This window comes from Salvia hispanica, chromosome 3 (assembly GCF_029641045.1).
Source record: "Salvia hispanica isolate PSC_SH4W2 chromosome 3, Shi_PSC_v1, whole genome shotgun sequence".
Lineage (NCBI taxonomy): Eukaryota > Viridiplantae > Streptophyta > Magnoliopsida > Lamiales > Lamiaceae > Salvia > Salvia hispanica.
This window is the reverse complement of record NC_142694.1, coordinates 15,039,026-15,060,512: the sequence shown is the minus strand read 5'-3', so window position 1 is coordinate 15,060,512 and position 21,487 is coordinate 15,039,026. Positions and strand designations below refer to the sequence as shown.

Sequence of the window (21,487 nt, the reverse complement as noted above, 5' to 3'; positions counted from 1 at the left end):
TTTCTAATAATACTATTTACGTCCAAAACTCGTAAATACTTAACTAAATATATCTTCGAAGGTTGTCAAAACAACTGTATAATTAAAACTACACACTTAAGCTCTAAAGCAAACACATTACAAAATGATTGCAAATAAGACAATTTATAAGTGCCAAGTTTAAATCTAACAGTATTTGATTTATATAAATAAACCATAACATTCAATGCATTAATCAACAAATTGTTTCTTAAATAGTTTGTTTCATTAGTTGAAAAAATAAACTTACTATATTCAAACTCGGCAAATTTTATGTAGTAGAAGAAGTTAGAACATAACAATATTTTCGCCGCCAACAGCAAAAAGTAAATTGGCTTAACTTATTGTGCATAAAGTTATTAATCGATTTATCAAGCAGTCTAAATTAAACATTTTTTTAACTTCTCCAATTTACCGTGAAGATAAACTGTAAAAAATGAAGAAGTTAAATATGTTGAAGAATAGTTGCTGCTGTAGCTAATGTAATAGAGCAGGATCCGATCACTGCACAAACCACTCAACCGATTCTTCCTGCTACTTCGCCGAGATTTGTCCATGGCGGTTGGTCTCAAAGATCTCGTTTCCCTCTCTCTTTGCTCAATCATCTACTTCCAAATTTAGAATTGCCGTTTCATTTTTGCGCGCTTGATTCAGTGAGGGAAATCAATGCTGTTTAATTCGTCATTTCCACTTTTTACAGGAGTCATCGGGCACGACGCTCATGGATCTCATAACCTCGGACGGTTCGCCGTCGAAGCCCTCACCGGCGGCGTCGACTACGGCGCCGCCGCCCGTCGATTCCCCGGCGCCAGCTGGCGCGCCGGTGCCGCATGTGGCGGAGCGGAGGTCTAAGAAGGGGACATTAATGCAGATCCAGAGTGACACCATCTCTGCTGCCAAGGCTGCTTTCAATCCAGTTCGCGCCAACATTATGCCCCAAAGACAAAAGAAAAAGGTCTCCGATTTTGTGTTTCTATCGTACTTGCAAGTTGAGATATGCGGTGAAATGAGCTAGGATTTGATTCGCCTGAGGTCGTTTTTTTGATGAATCATTCTGTGGTCTTTTGATCTACCTTGAATTGTTACTGCATTTCTTTTATGTATGTTTTTGTTGGTTCTTCATTCGAATGGAATCGAAGCTTAGGTTTCTTTTGCGTCAATGGTGTGCAGAACTCAATTTCTGTTCATAACTTGCACACTGCTGTTATGACATGCAAATGTAGTATGTAATGCTGCAACTTTTTTACTGCTTGATGCTTTTATCTGGTTGTAACAGCCAGTGTCTTATGCCCAACTTGCAAGGAGTATTCATGAGCTAGCAGCCTCATCTGATCAAGTATTATTCCATTTGCTTTTATCTCTATTTATTTATTGTATGTTTTTATGGTGTTAAATAAGTTTATCTCCTGATTTCCACTTTCTTGGTGTATATTCGTAGAAAAACTCACAGAGGCAATTGGTGCACCATGTATTTCCAAAGCTTGCTGTCTACAACTCTGTGGACCCGTCTTTGGCACCGTCACTTTTAATGGTATGAGTTTTCCACGGAGAATTTTCTACTGCTATTTTTCCCCCAATCCATAAGACCTAGATGCTTGTCTAAAGAAAACCTAGAGCTTTAATTTTAGCTATTTGATATTCTTTGCTATCAAGTTCAGCGACCCAAAATTCATTTCTTAAGTTTTGTTAATAGATGTAACATTTGGTTTGCTTGCTGTGTAAGAATTCGACTTCTATCTTGGGCTGTGGTATCAAATCATGAGATCATTTTTTACATTGTATACATCCAGATCATTAACTACTGAAGAGTACATCCACTAATAGTGAACAGATAAATCCTAATCAGACAAGAAAAAATCTAGGACGAGCAACAGTCATAAAAAACTGGAATATTGCGAATTTTGCTGATTCATCCATATGATCATGTTGTGACGCACATTTCTCGGTATCCAAGTTACTTATAATGGTCAATATTGTTTTCTAAGAATGAAAAGTGATTGTATCTTTTTGTTTATTCTGAAATCTAGCTGGACCAGCAATGTGAGGATAGGACTGTGCTGCGGTATGTTTACTATTACCTGGCAAGAATTCTATCAGATTCTGGTTCGCAAGGTTTAAGCCCTGGTGGTGGGATACCTACACCGAATTGGGATGCTTTAGCTGACATTGATGCAGTTGGAGGTGTGACAAGAGCTGATGTTGTTCCTCGAGTAGTTGAGCGATTAACTTCAGAAGCTTTAAATGAAGAAGTTGAATGTGAGTAATGACTCTTTCTTACATAATTTAACAAGTTATTATCCATCTCGTTTACAGCTTTCTTTTCTTGAATTGTATTTTTTTTATTAATATTGAAAATATTTAAAAAAGAACATTTTAAATTATAAATAAAATTTAGGGTTTATATTCTTTACAAGTCTGGTGTTTTGGAGCATCCTTATTAGAAAATGACCATCACTTTTCTAATCCTTCATAGCATAAAAGTTTGCAGTCTTGTTACCTTTTGTGAAAAGCCATTTAATTCTTGCATACTTATTTGTTATTCAGCTGTTCTGTTGGCTGACCTTCACATTGGGTTGTTAATCTTTGAGCATCATTCATGAATCTCTGCTCCTCATTGTGGTGCTTTGTTTTTAATTTTGAATTTCCTATACATGTGACCGCACTTCCATATTAAACCACTAGAGGTAGTACTTTAACCTGGCGAAGCATCTTGGTCTGCCACTTGATTCTCATCTAGTACAGACCTAGCTTCTCATTGTTACATCTTCTAAAATGTTTCTTGACTTAATCTCCAAGATCAAATAGACTTGAGAGATAAGGGAATAATGAATAAATTCAAATGTAATGTCTTTTCCAAATTTCACAAAGCAATTAGCCCCAGTAGATATGAGGTGGATACTGTATATTTTGATAGATATCCTGGTGTAAGTCTAACTAGCTTATATGCAAATATTATTTGAACCAACTTTTTAATAAATATAATTCAATGTGGATTGATTCTGGTCTATGCTGGGTTTTGGAGAGATCGATAAGAAGTTTACTATTTGGCCACAAGACGCCGGTTATGATCTTGTTACTTTGGTGGTGATTATGGAACTGCTTTATAGGTGTTCTAGGGTCAGGACAATCCATGGAGCATTGTAACGATAATTTTTGTGTGTGTGTGTGTTGGGGGGGGGGGGGGGGGTATGGTTGAAAGGTACATTCTGTGGAGTTAATTTTTCCATTCACCCACGGTGAAAACATGGAACTGCAAATGTTGGTAAGAGTAGGAAAACGCGGAATAGGAATAGGTGTGAATAAACTTTCAACATATCACTTGTTTTTCAATATTATTGTACCTCTGGCTTGCATGGGGTTTGGGGTGGCTGTAAAGTTTCATATTTATAAATCAAATATTCAGATCTTCAAGTTTCACTTGAAATTACTGGTGCTGGTGTGTGTTAGTTGTAATTCATGAAAAGTGCTGCCTAGACAAAGTTTTATGTAATACCTGAAACTGAAGATCTGCAATTTATTTGTTTATGTTCTCTTAAAGTTCATCCACGGAGGCTGCAAGCACTGAAGGCTCTTACTTATGCTCCTTCAAGCAACTCAGAAATCCTATCCAAGTTGTATGAGATAGTGTTCTGCATTTTGGAAAAGGTTCGTTTAGTTTTAACTTTCTACCTAGTACCTATCTCTTATCTGGGACGAAAAACTGTATACCTACTTCTGAATACTCAAATAGAAGTTTCTGATTGCCAGGTTGGTGAACCTCAGAAGCGAAAGAAGGGGATATTTGGAATAAAGGGAGGTGATAAGGAGGTAATGACTGTAGTTACTGACTTCTTGTTTTCCTGTTTTTCTCTAACTTCTTGATTTTCTTGCTTCTGATTCCGCCTTAAACGTATCTTAAATGTTAAAACTTACATCTGAATCTGAGACATCCAATTGACTACAAATCTCAGGGCTAACTCCATCTTTTATTTTGATATGATATACTTAGTGTTCTTGGTTTGAGTTATTAACTTTATTATTTGCATCCAAACCAATCATAACTTATTGTGCCAGCTGCAAGCTGTATATACTGTTCATATATTTATACCTTGAGAGATGGTGCAGAAGAATTGATAATTGACCTTTTTAGGATTTTTCACACCCCTACAGCCTATAATGTCGTTCAGTTTTAGTTGAAAATAAATTATTATGATCTTTATCATCTATCCACCTGGATGTTGGCAGCTAGTTATAAGAATTCACAATCGTAGTCCTTGAGGTTTTTAGTTTAATTGATGTATGCTTTCTTGATATTTAAGTGCTTCCACGCTTAACATTACTTTTTCCTTTTTCTTATTAAATGTATGTTTAATTCAAGGAACTTTGGGTGGTTTGTCATTGACTAACTGGCTCTTTGACTTCATCTATATAGGTGGATTGATCTTACTAAAACTGACTTATTAAGCTTTTCTGTGTTTTTGGGACTGTTTAAAGTAAATGGTCAATCACTTTCATCTTTCTTTTGGTTGGTAATTCATCAGTCGGTCATCCGAAGCAATTTGCAATATGCAGCCATAAGTGCTTTGAGAAGACTCCCTCTGGATCCAGGAAATCCTGCATTTCTCCACCGGGCTGCACAAGGGTTAGCTTACTGTCTTTAATTGATGCTTTACTTACTAAGGATGTCTGGAGTGCAAATGTGCAATGGTCTTTCTGTACTAGGCTGCTTGTTTGTATTTAATCTTAATCCCAATCCTGGTTAATAATATTCGATATTATGAGAAACTTTTTGGACCTTCGTTATATTTTGTTACTTACAAAGACACCCTTAAAGATATCAGTTAGTTTCTGCATCCAATTAGTTTACTCTATTTTATTACCAATCTTACTCTATTTATAACCACCATCTATCCATTAATCTTCATTTTTAAATCATCTAAGACCCTACTATTTGGAATGACATTGCAGTGTTTTGTTCTCTGATCCAGTAGCTGTGAGACATTCCCTGGAAATTCTATCTGAATTAGCTTCAAAAGATCCATATGCAGTCGCGATGGCATTAGGTAATGTTCTGCTTTGAACTTTGAAGTTTCTCAGTATCTCGTTTTAGATTTTGTTCATAACATGCATATCAATTGGTGTTTACTTGGTGATAAGATATTCTTGTGATGGGCATTTTTACACATTTTCGTATCACAACTCATTGTTCTATATATATTGGAGTATCTCAATTTGCTAACTGCATGTCTTATTCTTCTTAGTTCTTAAGAAATGTATAAAAAAACTGTGGAGCCCATTTTGGAAAATATAGCTAGCTATGGAAGCAAAACCATTTTAAACTGAACGCTGGATAAAACCCCTGTCGATGCAGCAGAGGTTCATTGTTTTTAGTTTTTCTTAAGACTTTTGGAGTCCTCCAAATGCTGCTATTTATTGTATGTGGTCATATGTTCTAAGCTGTAGAGCAAATCTTTACCCCCTTCCAGTATGTCCTGTCCCCCTTTCAGCATGTGCATGGGCATATTTCTTTTTAATATCTCTTAAGAGAAAACAAAAGATTGTGATCAACATATTAGCGGAAAACCTGTGGCCTCATTTAGCAGTCACTGGACACTGCAGACCCCGTAGAGGGTCCACCAGATTGTTAAACGGTGTGCGGACGATGAGTTGTGAAGTTAAAATTATGGTAGACAAATGGTTGTTTTTTCACTCGAGATTAAACTTGAAAGGCTCATTTGTGTATAGTTCGATACAAAAGGCGAGCACAAAAACGTGGATGAAACCTTTTAATATCTTAATGCTTGCTGTACTTCTACTTTTATTGCTAGGATGATATAGTATACGTATATTTGAATTTGATATGTTAAATTATATCTAATTTTCGTAATTTTTGGTATTTGCAGGAAATTATGTCCAACCTGGGGGTATGACCGATATCTTTTACCTTCTGTTCCCTTAGATATGCATGAAACCTATCCTTGAATTCTTTTTTTACCATTATCTTCATCAGAGTTTCTATAAATCAGGGGCCCTGCACGATGTCCTTCATTTGCATGATGTTCTTGCTAGAGTTGCACTTGCTAAGTTGTGTCATACCGTGGCCAGAGCTCGAGTTTTGGATGGTACATGTTTATGAGTTTACCTTCTCTATGCAGTTGCAGTTTTACTTCTGAACTGTAACCTTAGATTATATAGAGATGACATCCAATTATTTGTGAGTGCAGAACGTCCAGACATCAAGTCTCAGTTCAATTCTGTACTCTATCAACTTCTCTTGGATCCCAGTGAAAGAGTTTGTTTTGAAGCTATACTTTGTGTCCTGGGTAAATTTGATAATTCAGAAAGGTACCCATTAATACCATTGCAGTTTTCGCGTTGTCGTCTTTAAATTTTTTATTTGGACCTTTGATGGGTGGCATTTGTACATAGCTGATGCATACATATTTCTCAGTTTCCCAATATACTCCTAATAGTTCAATTATTTTTAAAATTCAATACAGGACTGAGGAAAGAGCTGCGGGATGGTATCGATTAAGTAGAGAAATTCTCAAACTTCCAGATACCCCTTCTATGAGAGAGATGACTTCTGATGAAAAGGATGCAGCTCCACCAAAGACCACCAAGGATAAATCTGCAAAAACTAGGCGTCCACAACCACTGATCAAACTTGTCATGCGGAGGTCATACTCCTCTTTTTGTTATACATTTGCTTGCTTAATGTGGCAAGGTGTCTACATTCTTTGTACATATCATCATTAATTATCTATATGAGATTCAAGCATTACATGGTGCTTTTGCTTTTATTTACAGATTGGAAAGTTCTTTCCGGAGTTTGTCTCGACCTGTATTGCATGCAGCAAGCAGAGTTGTTCAGGAAATGGGAAAAAGTCGTGCTGCTGCGTTTGCATTAGGTCTACAAGACATAGATGAAGGAGCTGAAGTTAATACTTTCTCTGACAACAACGACTCATATGATCCAGATATAAATCCAACTGCACCGTCAGAAGGTAGTGCATGTGTTACCTGCATTACCCTTGTTTTGATGTCCATCATTTCTTCTCAAAAGCCATGAGCTAGTTAGCATAGGATGAAACTTATATTAGATGATCATGAGTTCTGCCATTTACCACCATTTCACAGGTGCAAACAATGCTTGTGTTGTATTCTTGAACTTTTAAATAACTTATAAGCTAAACCAGGTGGTTGTTATAACTTTTAATCAACATGTAAGACAATTGATTGTTCATGATCGAGTGTCCCCGCAAATGCATGTCTTATGGGTTGGGGATTGTCCTTCACTACTCATGAGGCCCTATTGGATTGTTCACTTTGCTGAGGTGTTGAAGCAAATGGTATGGAAGGACCAAAGAGGAAAGGGTGGAAGTAATACGAGTAATATAGGGATAAGAAGTAAAGGAAATGAAGTGCACCTGTTGGAGAATTATACCCTTCTCTCTCGCTGGTCAGTCTAGAGTCCATGTTCCTCCTATGGAAAATGAAGCAGAAACCAAGTTAATTCTTGTTGAACATTGAGTTGAGCTTAATTTTTTATTTTCCATTAGGGTTGTGTTCTCGGGGTGTGATTGTCGAATTCTTTCCTTCTATTGGTTTAATGGTTCTTCGTCAAATAGTCATTCTATGATGTGGACCTGATTTAAGTAACTGTGCCACTTTCCTGATTGGAATCTGATACTCTCTTCGAACGTATTGCTTATTCATTTGGTTCTAAGCATCTGCCATTTCGATAATCCATGCAAACTATACCTGGATGCTTGTATATTTATATAATTCAACCTTTTCAACTTTATTTATGGCCATACTACTTTGCTTTATGATTTTCCATATTCTCTGGTAATATATTATGTTTTTCTATTCTGCTATTGTTGCCAGGTCGCAGAGTTCCCCCAGTATCCAGTGGGATTGGTTCGAAGGACACAATTGCAAGTTTGTTGGCTTCACTAATGGAGGTCGTGCGAACAACTGTTGCATGTGAATGCGTATATGTACGTGCAATGGTGATTAAAGCTCTGATATGGATGCAAAGTCCATATGAATCTTTTGATGAACTGGAATCTATAATTGCTTCTGAGCTCTCAGATCCATCTTGGCCAGCAACTTTGTTAAATGATATATTGCTCACACTGCATGCTCGTTTCAAGGTACTAAAGATGGAAGGAGACTATGGTTAATATTTCTAGACATTATCCCCTCTTTCTTTTGTGGCTCTATGAATTTTAATCTTTTCCCTCTTCTTCCCCCTTTCACCCCACATTTCTTCTATTAAATTCTTACTATTGTGTCTATCATGGCTGGAAAAGTTTTATTTCTTTAGGCTAAAAGAGAGTTTTATTTTCATTTTTGAAGTGGCTAGAATTTATTAAGTTTCATATATTTTCATCTCTTATTTCAGAAATTAGTGCTTCTTGTCTTTTGACTCTTGCTTCCCTGGAAATAGGTTGCTCTTCTATTATGTATATATTACCTGTGTTTTGATGAAACACATCTTTAAACATTTAACACTCTCAACTTAAGCTTAATATTATAATCTTTCAAGAACATGCTATGTTCTTACACAGGGGCGGAGCCAGGAATTAAAATGAAGAGGGGCAAAAAATTATGTATAGCAAATAATTGAATAATTGAGAAGGGGCATTTAAGAAGAAATTTCAACAAACATGCAAATTTGAAGAAATATTAGTACATGTACAAATTTTAGAGGAGGGGCAAATGCCCCACCAAAGGTCCATGTGGCTACGCCCCTGTTCTTACATATCCACTATCTCATTTGTATTTTTCAGGCCACACCAGATATGGCAGTCACTCTTCTTGAAATTGCTAGAATATTTGCAACTAAAGTTCCAGGGAAGATAGATGCTGATGTTCTTCAACTACTGTGGAAAGTATGCTTAGATGATCCAGTCATAACTCTTATTGCTCAACTTTTTTTTTTTTTACCTAACAGCATATGTTTCCTAGACTTGTCTTGTTGGAGCTGGACCTGATGGAAAACACACGGCCCTAGAAGCTGTCACAATAGTTCTGGACTTACCACCCCCTCAACCTGACTCAGTTTCCGGACTTACCTCAATTGATAGAGTATCTGCCTCTGATCCCAAGTCAGCACTTGCTTTGCAGAGATTAGTTCAAGCAGCAGTGAGTTATATGCTCCACTAGTAACATTTTGCATATTAAGGTTTCCCAACTGACAATTTTACCATATGCTAAGATACATTTCAATCATTTGTAGGTTTGGTTCCTTGGAGAAAATGCAAATTATGCTGCCTCTGAATATGCTTGGGAGTCGGCAACCCCACCTGGTACTGCATTGATGATGCTGGATGCAGATAAAATGGTTGCTGCTGCAAGCTCACGTAATCCGACACTAGCTGGCGCTCTAACTCGTCTTCAAAGGTGTGCTTTCAGTGGAAGCTGGGAGGTTTGTATCGTGTTCCTTGATTTCTTCCTTGCCCTGATGGAACTTGAAAAACTCGCTGATATTTGAGCATATTTCCTGCAAGATCTCGTATTTTTGGTTTACAGAATTTGGAGGTACAAATTATTAATCTAGGCCACACTTATTGTGAGATCTATAAATTATAACCCTTTCTCATGGTAATAAAATGATCTGGTTGCATTTTTCCTATGAGGGCTTAAACTCATAGATGCCTTCCTTCTTTTCCACCTTCCAGCCTTAATGTGCTTGAATAAGTGCGAATGCGATGCTGTTATTGCTATCAGATCCACCTTTAGAAGCCCTTGGGTATGCATTTATATAGTGTATCCAGAGTTCAATTAGTATAGGTCTTTGTTAGGGATGGACCAATAATAATAAAGTGAGGATTTCGGAAGACGTTTCTTTCAAATTTGTATCCTTCACTTCATCATATATCGTTGTTTCTTTTGTTTCTGATCTACCTTTGCCTATTTAGGGGGTCTCATTAGCAAAAGGAGTAAAGTTTTGTAAGGGTTTATTGTTTCAGAGTTACAGTGGTCTCTTTGTCTTGAAAAGAAGCAATAGTTTTTTAGGTCGACTTGACTGTATAAAAAAATTATCCAAAGAAGGGAATGCTAACATGGGTTTCTATGTGTGCATGCCAGATTCGCATTGTTGCTGCTCAGGCTCTTACAACTATGGCAATCAGATCTGGTGAGCCTTATAGGCTCCAGATCTATGAATTTTTGCATACTTTGGCTCAAGGTGGTGTACAATCTCAGTTTTCAGACATGCATACCAGTAATGGTGAAGATCAGGGAGCAAGTGGTACTGGCCTTGGATCTTTAATAAGTCCTATGCTTAAAGTCCTTGATGAAATGTATAGTGCTCAAGATGAACTGATAAAGTAAGGAATACTTTCTATTATCTCCCAGTTTTAACTTTCTTGATGTGCTTCTCAATTTTGTTTTGCCCTTGAATGTTAGAGAGATGCGCAATCATGACAATGCAAAGAAAGAATGGACAGACGAGGAACTTAAGAAGCTGTATGAGACTCATGAGAGGCTGTTAGATCTCGTCTCGCTTTTTTGCTATGTTCCAAGAGCAAAATATCTCCCTTTAGGCCCAACAAGGTACTTTGTCTCATCTGCTTTACCTCTTAGCTGATGATATTGGATTCTAATTGCCACCTGAGTGATGATATGGAGACTTCATTTCTGGAAAAAAGAGGGTTTAGAGTAAAGCAGTAACAATTAGATAACAGGAAACCAAGAAGAGTAATTTTAATATCCAATCAACAAAGTATCAACTAACAAATCCTACTGCATGTATGCAATTTTGTTGGAGTTAGTAATTTCTTACAAAATGTATGCCCCCATGGAACCATTGTCCTTCAGTGTACATAACCGTTTTTCTGGTCATTGTAGATGTTGATAACAAAAATCTCAGTTCCTAAAAGAATCAATCTAACTGCTTTTCATTTTATTTTATCTGACATTTTGAAACAGTGCCAAGCTGATCGATATCTATCGCACTCGGCACAATATAAGCGCATCAACAGGCTTCAATGACCCTGCTGTTGCTACAGGGATTTCTGATCTTATTTATGAAACATCCAAGCCAAGGGTTCCTGATCTTATTTATGAAACTGTCAAAACGAGGTCAGCGGAGCCAGATGCACTTGATGATGACCTTGTTAATTTTTGGGCTGCAAATCTAGCTGATGATGGTGCACCTGCTATGAACAGGGTAAGAATCAATGAGCATGTCTAACATCTCATGGTTGGTACTTAGAATACAAATATCAAGCTAAGGAATGACAATAATTTTTCTTGTTGGCTGCAATATATTTAGTAATTGCGCACTTCCTGCTTTGGGATTGTTGCTGCACTTAGCTACTGGTAACAACTTTTATAGTAGTAGTAGTTTATGTATATTTATGTTTATAAACATATTGAGTGAAATGATTGATGTATTTAAACTCATCTACTTATAGGATTTTTAGATTGACGACTTAGGAATACCATATAGTTTTTTCGGAAAGATGTTTGCGCATGTAATTATTTGCCATGATATCTGCCATTCCCGTTAATGCACATTTCTATCTCATTTTGGCAGCTTTAGATGCAAAAAGGGTAAATCATTGTGTTAGATTATTGTCCCAACCCTTTGTTATTTATTGAGGCTAGATTGGAGTGGGCCATTGTTCGAGGATAAAGAAGAATCCTTAGAAGGGGTATGGGATAATTGGATAGCTATAGTTTAGAGTTGCTCGGTATGTTTAAAATCGCTGACAGTTATAGGGTTTTCGGATAATTTTACTTAGGATGTCGATATTTTTTGAGTACTACACATCCTTTAGGCGACTTGCACTTTCTGATTCGTTTATTGGACTTTTTGTTTCTTCATAAGAACCCCCAATATAATTTCTTGTTGTACTGAAGTGTTTAATGGTGAGTATTATGTTTCGCCCAATAAAGGAAATTGTAACCAATTATCTTAATATGCCGTGCTCCTGCTCTTTTATCTTGAAGTGTCAAACGGTGCCGGGGAACTTATCAATCAAGCTAATATTCTGATTGAATTATGCTTTCCTTGCTCTGACAGATTGCTGTAATTTTCTTGTTATTTGGACTTGAGAGATTCACTTTTTACTTGCTGGGTTTTCAGGTCAATGAATTTCTTGCTGGTGCTGGTACAGATGCCCCTGATGTTGAGGAAGAGAACATAATTTCCAGACCTTCTATGAGCTATGATGATATGTGGGCCAAGACTCTATTGGAAACGACAGAAAGGGAGGTTAGGACCCCTCCTGATCCTTTGAAATCTATATCCATAGTAGACAGCTTTTTAAATATCTGTGATCTGCAGGAATATGACGCAAGATCATCTGGGTCTTCATCCCCAGATTCAATAGGATCTGTGGAGACATCCATTTCCTCCCACTTTGGAGGAATGAACTATCCGTCATTATTCAGCTCAAAAGCATCTACTCGTGGGTCTTCACAGCCCAAGGTATGAATAAATTTTCACTGAACCTTCTTTTGTTTCCATCTGATAGCATAGTATGGCCAAAAGAATTTCTTTTGAATGATAATTTAGTCTTTCATTGAAGTTATATTGTAGCATGTGGTTTTTATCAGACATAAGACCATCTCCAACATTATTAAACTCATTCTCAATATATTCTGCTCATACCATTCTTTAGATTTTGTCTCCACTATACCTTTATGTATAAGTTATCAAATCTACAAATGGGACCTTTTTTTTATATTCAAGAAATTTAACAATTATCCATATGTATATGTTTGACCTGTTCGGAAAAGACCTATAACCTCTAGTTTGAAGGCTTAGAGTATAGCGGTTGGTTGGTGCAAAAATTGGGGTTTGTGTATATCTTGTCTACACATCCAAAAGTGATTATATACATTAATGAACACTTTTGAGTTGCAAGCAGGAAAAGCCAAGTGCAAGTAGATATGGTGCATATGAGAGTCCTGGTTCCCCGGTTAGATACTTGAACTTCCTTTTTATCCCACATTATAATTGTTAAGAAGAAAGGGTAGTTTGATGTGAAACTTTTTTCAGATAAGAGAAGAACCTCCACCTTATTCATCACCTGATCATCAAAGATTCGAGTCATTTGAGAATCCCTTAGCTGGCTCAGGGTCTGGGTCCGGGTCTCAAAGTTTTAGTGATGGACGGCCATCTTCTGGGAATCCACAGTTCGGGACAGCACTCTATGACTTCACTGCTGGTGGCGACGATGAGGTGAGTTACATTAACATATTCAGCTGGCTAATTGCAGAAGCTAAGTTATGCTTAAATCTACATTGCAACTGCTTTAATGTTATAGCTGTAATTTCACATGTGGATAACCTCATGCTTTCTAATATCTGCAGCTAAGCCTTACTGCTGGTGAAGATCTAGAGATTGAGGATGAAGTAGATGGCTGGTATTATGTAAGTATAATGAGCATATAAATGTACACACATTGTGACTCTATCAGTAACATAAACAGTGCCTTCCTTCCACTGAGCTAAACTAGTTTACGAGCTGTAGTAGTAACTCTTTTACTTCATCTATCTAAGGTTAAATCAGATTACTCACTACACCAGTAAAACTTTATTGTTCAACTTCTGTTATCTTTGACATTAACTAGGAACCTTTTTCTCCATTAGCAGAACTGTTTTTTCATCGTTGGCCTGCTCGTAAATGTGATTCGTGATTTTTAACAGCTCGTGTAGTTTGCTAACTCCGAAGCTTCTGCACAGGTCAAGAAGAAACGACCAGGGAGGGATGGAAAACTGGCTGGGCTTGTCCCGGTGCTGTACGTCACTCCATCTTGATGGAGCATGGATGGCTTGTACTATTTTGTTTTGTTGTAGGCTTGTAGAATTCTTAATGTAACACCTCATTAATTCTGTATGATTTCGTTAATACATTTCTGACAGGAGAATCACTTGAAATTGAATTGACACAAAATTTTATTTGCAGTCTGAGTTCAAATTTATTAATAGGAAATATTTTGAAACACATAAACGGCACCGCACCTTAAAAGAGGCGACTTTTGTTAGTACTATTTTCATTTATAATTAGGTGTATAGTATTCCTTCCGTCCTATAAAAATAAATGCACTTTCCTATTTTGTCCGTCCCACAAAAATATATGCATTTTATTTACTACTGTAACTATCATTCTCCTCCTCTCTCTTACTTTACTAATTTTATCTTAATTTTTGTGCCGTATACATTGTCTCTATTTTTATGGGACGAAGGGAGTGTATATCATGAAACATAAACACCACCCATACATAAACAGAGAAGGTAAGGTTGTTAGGAAAAGAAATTCTTTGGATTATGAATTTTAGTAATATTATGACTATTGAAATTATGATTCTTAGATTATCATTCTTAGGAAAATGATTACTAGAAATATGAATTGCGAGAATATGGTTATTGTATTTAGAAAAAACATGTCATAATTATGAAAATTTATATTTTTATGTATTTACATAATATAGTACAACATACAAAAAACTTTTGGGAGTATTTGTATTAAAGTAGTGATTAAAAGTAATTAATGCAGTTGGAGAAGCAATCGAATCTGTCTTCTGAATTAGGCTTGGGGAAACGGTTTTTGGTTCTTCGTTAACCGAGAACCCGAGAACCGAGCCTTATTTTTTCGGTTATCGGTTAACCGAGAACCGAAAAAATAAGATTAAAGGCTCGGTTCCGGTTATTAAGTTTAAGCTAATCTCGGTTCCAGTTCTAACCGAGAATCGAAAGGTTAGAACCGAATAACCGTTATTTTCTAAATATTTAACTTTTATATATATATATATATATATATATATATATATATATATATGGTTTTGATCTATGAAGACCAGATTTAAATACAGAAATGCAGAACACGGTCATACGTAAGACATTTTTAGGTCATAGTTAGTTTATTTTTAGGTCATGCTAACAAAGCATGACCTAAAATGATCTTAACATGACATAAATCCAAATCTTATAATATGACCTAAAACTACTTAATTATGACCTTTCGTGTTTTGGGTTAATTATTGACCATTAGATCATCTAATCCTAGGGCCAAGATTTGGGCTGCATTTCTGGATTTAAACACATACTTGTTTTGATCATCTCCCTATATAGGGTATATATATATATATATATATATATATAGGGTCTTGTTAGGTTGAGATTATTTAGCTAAATTAAGAAATGAGATGCAATATGGGTCATTAATCCACAAGATTAACAAAATATCAACAAATACCACATTATGTCAACAAGGGGGTATAATTGTCTTTTCATTAAATTGTGTTTGAAATCATTTTCTAAAATCCTCTCTAAAACTCTAGCTTCAACATTCAAATCTTCAAATCTTCAACATTCAAATCTTCAAATATTCATATCTTCAACTTTCACATCTTCAAATCTTCATATCTTCAACATTCACATCTTCAAATCTTCAACATGCAAATCTTCAAATCTTCATATCTTCAAATCTTCAAATCTTCAACATTCAAATGTTCAAATTTTCGAATCTTCAAATCTCTTCAACATTCAAATCTACAAATCTTCAACATTCAAATATTCAAATCTTCAACATTCAAATGTTCAAATCTTCGAATCTTCAAATCTCTTCAAATCTTCAAATCTTCAACATTCAAATCTTCAAATCTTCAACATTCAATAAAATAACACTTATAATTCACATATCAATACCGAGAATATCGAATGTCAACAACTCGTATTAAAATGTCAACAACTAACAAATAACACTTACAATTCACATATCAATACCGAGAATATCGAATGTCAACAACACGTATTAAAATGTCAACAACTAAAAAATAACACTTACAATTCACATATCAATACCGAGAATATCAAATGTCAACAACTCGTATTAAAATGTCAACAACTAACAAATAACACTTACTATTCACATGTCAATATCGAGAATATCGAATGTCAACAACTCGTATTAAAATGTCAACAACTAACAAATAACAATTATAATTCACATATCAATAGCGATAATATCGAATGTCAACAACAAACATTATTTATGTCAACTACAATGTCAACAACAAACTTTATTTATGTCAACTACGATGTCAATAACAACTTTATTTATGTCAACTATTATGTCAACAACAAATATTTTCATGTCAACGACGTATATTATTTATGTCAATAACAATGTTTTACTTATAATTTATGTCAACAACAATGTTTTACATATAATTTATGTCAACAACATTTTTCATAAAATACAACTTAAACTCAACCCTTCTCACCATCACCCACAACTCCATCTCATCCACAACTCCCACACCTTCCACAACATGACTCTTCACATCTTTCTCCATCACCAATCACGCTATTTCTATTCAATTTTTACAGTAAACAAACACTTCATTTATTGCTCAACATATGAACACAACAATCACTTATTATCTATTTGCATTATCAACAATCATATACCACAAAAGTAGATTCTCTTTGCATATGTCAACAGCTAAAAAATAACACTTATAATTCACATATCAATACCATGAATATCGAACGTCAACAACTCGCATTAAAATGTCAACAACTTAGAAAATAACACTTATAATTCACATATCAATAGCGAGAATATCGAATGTCAACAACTCGCATTAAAATGTCAACAACTAACAAATAACACTTATAATTCACATATCAATACCGAGAATATCGAATGTCAACAACTCGTATTAAAATGTCAACAACTAAAAAATAACACTTATAATTCACATATCAACTACGATGTCAACAACAAACATTATTCATGTCAACTACGATGTCAACAACAAACGTTATTTATGTCAACTATTATGTCAACAACAACATTTTACAAATAATTAATGTCAATAACAAATATTTTCATGTCAACGACCTATATTATTTATGTCAACAACAACGTTTTACATATAATTCATGTCAACAACAATGTTTTACATATAATTTATGTTAACAACATTTTTCATAAAATTTATGTCAACAACAAACGTTATTATATTAACATCTCATATTAAAATGTCAACAACTAACAAATAACACTTATAATTCACATATCAATAGGAAGAATATCAAATGTCAACAACTCGTATTAAAATAACAGTCTTTCTGCTCGTACACGTACTCCTGTGCCGATTTATTCAGCAGCATCACAATGATCGAGTGATTCAGCAGGAATTTCTTCAAAATAAAAGCAGGAATTTTCAGCTCTAAACTAAAATTTGAAAAACATTGCTATTTATTAGAACTTCCGATGGTTGAGAAAATCGGAGAAGCAACTGAAAAGGGGAAAAATTCCTAATTCACTGGTTAGGAGTATCTAAGATCATAACCACACAAGCAATAATTTCATCGATCGATTGAAAATGCTCAAACACAAAATCAAAATAAAAAAAATGAGGAATCATGTGGATGCAAAATTAAACATGAACTCCACATTTGAAATCAATTTCGGCTGGAGAACGTCACCTTATCGCCGGTGGTGGCGGCTTCCTTCTTCGACGCCGTAAATGAACACTTATCTTTTCTCTTGTCCTGATTAATTTGCTGCTGCCTACTCTATAGACTGCAGAAACAATATCAATAAACACAAACATATAATTCACATATCAATACCGAGAATATCGAATGTCAACAACTCGTATTAAAATGTCAACAACTAAAAAATAACACTTATAATTCACATATCAATACCGAGAATATGAATGTCAACAACTCATATTAAAATGTCAACAACTACAAAATAACACTTATAATTCACATATCAATACCGAGAATATCAAATGTCAACAACTACAAAATAACACTTATAATTCACATATCAATACCGAGAATATCAAATGTCAACACTCATATTAAAATGTCAACAACTCGTATAATTCACCAGCATGAAATTAGCACGCCTTTCCTTTTTAATTTACTTTCTATTTTTGTTTGCAGCATTCAATCACAAGAAATATGGAGATTTCAAAAGGAAAACTTTCAATCTGTACAATATTTAATAAAATAAAATAAAAATAAATTGGTAGTATCATTATCTCTTCTTCTTCGATTTTTTACTGGAAAAAAGAGAGCCCATTCCGAATAAACTCACAGTAGAATTTGGGGCAATGTTCAAAACTGGAGTAATCCGAACTCCATTGTTGTACGATCTGCTGCTGCTCTTCCCCAGCGACGGCTTAATGTAATGGTAGAATTGATTATGAAGCCCCGGCGCCGGAGAGCTTCGCCGATTAATCGGCGGTTCCCGCACCGAATTATGCTTCTGCTCAGTTCTAACATGATAAATCATACCATACTCAATTCCAACGTTGACCGGAGCCTCTTTCCCAATTTCTGCAGAGTGAAACTCACAATTCACAAACGATTCCATCGAAGCTATAATTGCATACTATATTCATAAATTTACCTGAAAAATCTTCCGAGGAAGGAGATACCATTCCTATTTCACTTTGTACATCTAGATCTGCATCGATTTCCCCTTTCCCCCAATTTCTCTCTGCGAATTATGTTCTCAAAAACCTAGATTTTCCGCCATTGAACCAACGCCGGAAGATAAATGATGGTGACATACAAGTGAAGCTCCGGTAGATTTCTGTCCTCCGCCGCGGCCTCTGATCCTTCGCCGCCGCAGCTCATTGTGGAGCAAAAATACGAAGAAGCTCTGCTGTGATTCCAGTTTCAATTAATAGAAAATTACCATTCTACCCTTTTCATTATAAAATAATCTAAAAATATTTTTTGTGTGGCAAAATCTGGACCACTCATTTAATGAAAATGAGTGGCTGATATTGCATCTCATTTCTCAATTACCCTAAAAAATCTCAATTGATCATGGACATATATATATATATATATATATATATATATATTAGTTTTATTATTATTGTTTTAGAAAAGTAAAAATTAGTTTGATGAATGATGTTGGTTTATATTGGTTTTGGACTTAGTTTTGTAAACTTTGTAGGAATTTGTTTTTTATGATGAAATGGAATGATGGTTTTGTCCTTTTGATTTCACGACTTATTACTTAATGTATTGTATTGCACTTGAATTTGGTTCCTACGTTGGAACCGAAGACCGAATCGATCGGTTTCTCAAGGAACCGAACCGACAAAGGGTTCGGTTTCGGTTCTGAATTTCAAAAAAAAATGGGAGTCAGTTACTAATCGGTTTGGTCGGAACCGAGCCGACCAAATTTCCACCCCTATTTTGAATCCTAGCCTCTTAAGTCTTAACTGTCACAAAACTCCCAAATCTGCACCTTTTTCCTTTAAATTGATGATTAAAAAAAATTATAGTAGTTTTACAAACAAAGTGAAAAATGTCGACAACAATGAATAAAGAATAGCCTACACAAGAAACCTAGGAAATTAATCCTAATTCAAAATCAACTAAACTAATATCAAAATATATTGCAAATGTGACTGACTATGGAAAATTTAATTTCTACTCCACAATATTAATAATAGATTTTGAATATATCAAAAAATAATAAATGATGTTTTAGAAAAAGTTAGCACCTTGAATACTAAATTTGTGTGTATACATGGAGTAGTCTTTAACGTGAGAGAGATTAACCACAAACACCACAGTCCAAAGAGTTGAAATTGCACAAGAGTAATTTTGATAGAGAATCACAGAGAAAGAAAAGTTTGAGAACAATGAAGAAAAAGAAAAAGAGAAAATCGTAGAAGAAGAAAAAAGAGGCACCACATATAATATATTTATAGTCCATAAAAAAGAATGAGGATCTTATTTTAAACATTTCTCTTGTTCCACTACAATTGAATACATTAATTTCCAATTAGCATTTACGCGATGGATAAAACGTTTCAATGAGATACTATTATGTGAATTGTGTTGATTTGCATTATTGAGCAATTACAAAAGTAAATTGCTTGAAACATTTTGTAATATTTTACAACCATCACCCAAAACTTCTAAATTTTCAAGATTTGTCCAAAACTTATATAGATATTCAAAATGATGGCCAAAACTTACCTTTTGTATAAGTTATTATAGATTTTTCAATGGGCCCACATAGTGTAATAAACACAATTTTAAATTTAAACAAAAAAAGTGAAAATTTATTAAGGGGCTAGTTTCTCTTTCTGTATTTCTCTTATTCCAACCTTTATCTAGAGAGAGAGAGAGTTTGTTTGCATGGAAATTATATTTCTCTTTACATATTTCCTTAACTAAATGAGATTTTATTCTTTTCACTTTGAAATTGGGAGTTTTATTTCTTATGTATATATGTACTCCTTCCGTCCCAAGGAAGATGACCCCTTCCTCAGATGGCACAGGATTTTATGCAATTATATTTTGTGTGTTAAGAGGAGAGTATAAAGTAAGAAAGGGGGAATAAAGTAGAGATAATGGTGTTTCTATTTTAAGTAATGGATCATTTTAGTTGGGACAAACCAAAAAAGAAAGTGTGTCATCTTCAATTGGACGGAGGGAGTACAATTTTAAAATTTTGTTTTATTATGCAAGCATGTCAACTTTTTAACTAGTATATCAAACCGATGAAGTCAGAATCCATTCCAGTGGACAAAATCAAATTTCAAACAAAATTTTAAATTAAAAAAAAGGAAACAATACAAACAAATAAAATTACTAAAATGATCTCAAACTCCATTAAAATTGAAAATCACAATTCTAGAATAAAAAAACATTCATTCTTCACTTTTCTTAGCAGGCTGAAAAAAGTTCCAGATTTGATTGAGAGTAAAATACATTACAACCTCTTAGAATTAACAAACAGATTCATCTTTCACTTTTCTCAGCAGGTTGAAAAAAGTGTCACATTTGATTAAAAATTAAAAAAATGTTACAACCTAGTACAAAGGATAGAGAATCATATTCTTACTGAAAGAATTGCACAGACATTATGAACCACATAGAGACCGATAACGAAAATTGTCAGCAGTAGTGAAACCATCTTCCATGGAGTCAAGTTGTATGCACTCTAAATTTTGCGTACTAAAGTTTTATCTGTTTTATCTTCACGGGAACGATAGGTGTTAAAAATTAGTTTCGTCGACTTAATTAGGTTATGGAACAATAAGTAAACTTGATGATTGACATCCAAATAATGGATATGAATGTGGTCCACCCCTCACTCCATGAAAGGTTACGATAGAGGCTTTGAAGAGGTTTATCAAGATATAATATCACTACCTTTACCTATTTCGGTATATTGTACCGAAGTAGTGTTACATATTTCGGTATATTGTACCAAACTTCGGTACACTTACACCATACCGTTTCGTATAACTTTATACCGAAAAAATACTCTCTCCGTCCAATAATAATATGTGCACTTTCCATTTTCGTTTGTCTCATAAAAATATGTGCATTTCACTTAATTTTTTACTAAGTCAGAAAGGTAGCCGTTTAATTGCACTGCTCTGTTGGAATATCATCATTAAAACAATATCTGTTGGAACCCACGCCCCACAGCACCTCTTCTCAAAGTTCTAATGGAATA

At 34.8% G+C, this 21,487-nt stretch overlaps 1 protein-coding gene across 2 annotated transcripts; it reads left to right on the top strand.

The window, feature by feature from the left end:
- The first annotated feature begins 495 nt into the window (after positions 1–495).
- Positions 496–13,926, top strand: LOC125214586 (uncharacterized). Of its 2 annotated transcripts, none has more exons than XM_048115675.2 (27): positions 496–579; positions 719–973; positions 1,295–1,354; positions 1,457–1,549; positions 2,046–2,274; positions 3,557–3,663; positions 3,766–3,825; positions 4,539–4,639; positions 4,966–5,060; positions 5,901–5,921; positions 6,024–6,119; positions 6,222–6,342; positions 6,498–6,677; positions 6,808–7,004; positions 7,888–8,156; positions 8,796–8,897; positions 8,974–9,150; positions 9,245–9,433; positions 10,096–10,337; positions 10,417–10,563; positions 10,939–11,179; positions 12,101–12,229; positions 12,302–12,445; positions 12,888–12,938; positions 13,019–13,201; positions 13,333–13,392; positions 13,705–13,926. In XM_048115675.2, the coding sequence occupies exons 1-27, from the start codon at positions 574–576 to the stop codon at positions 13,777–13,779; spliced, it is 3,630 nt and encodes a 1,209-aa protein (XP_047971632.2). In that variant the 5' UTR covers positions 496–573; the 3' UTR covers positions 13,780–13,926. The 2 variants fall into 2 exon arrangements, with proteins under 2 accessions (XP_047971632.2, XP_047971631.2); XM_048115674.2 differs by having other exon boundaries at positions 12,885–12,938.
- The last annotated feature ends 7,561 nt before the right edge of the window (positions 13,927–21,487 follow it).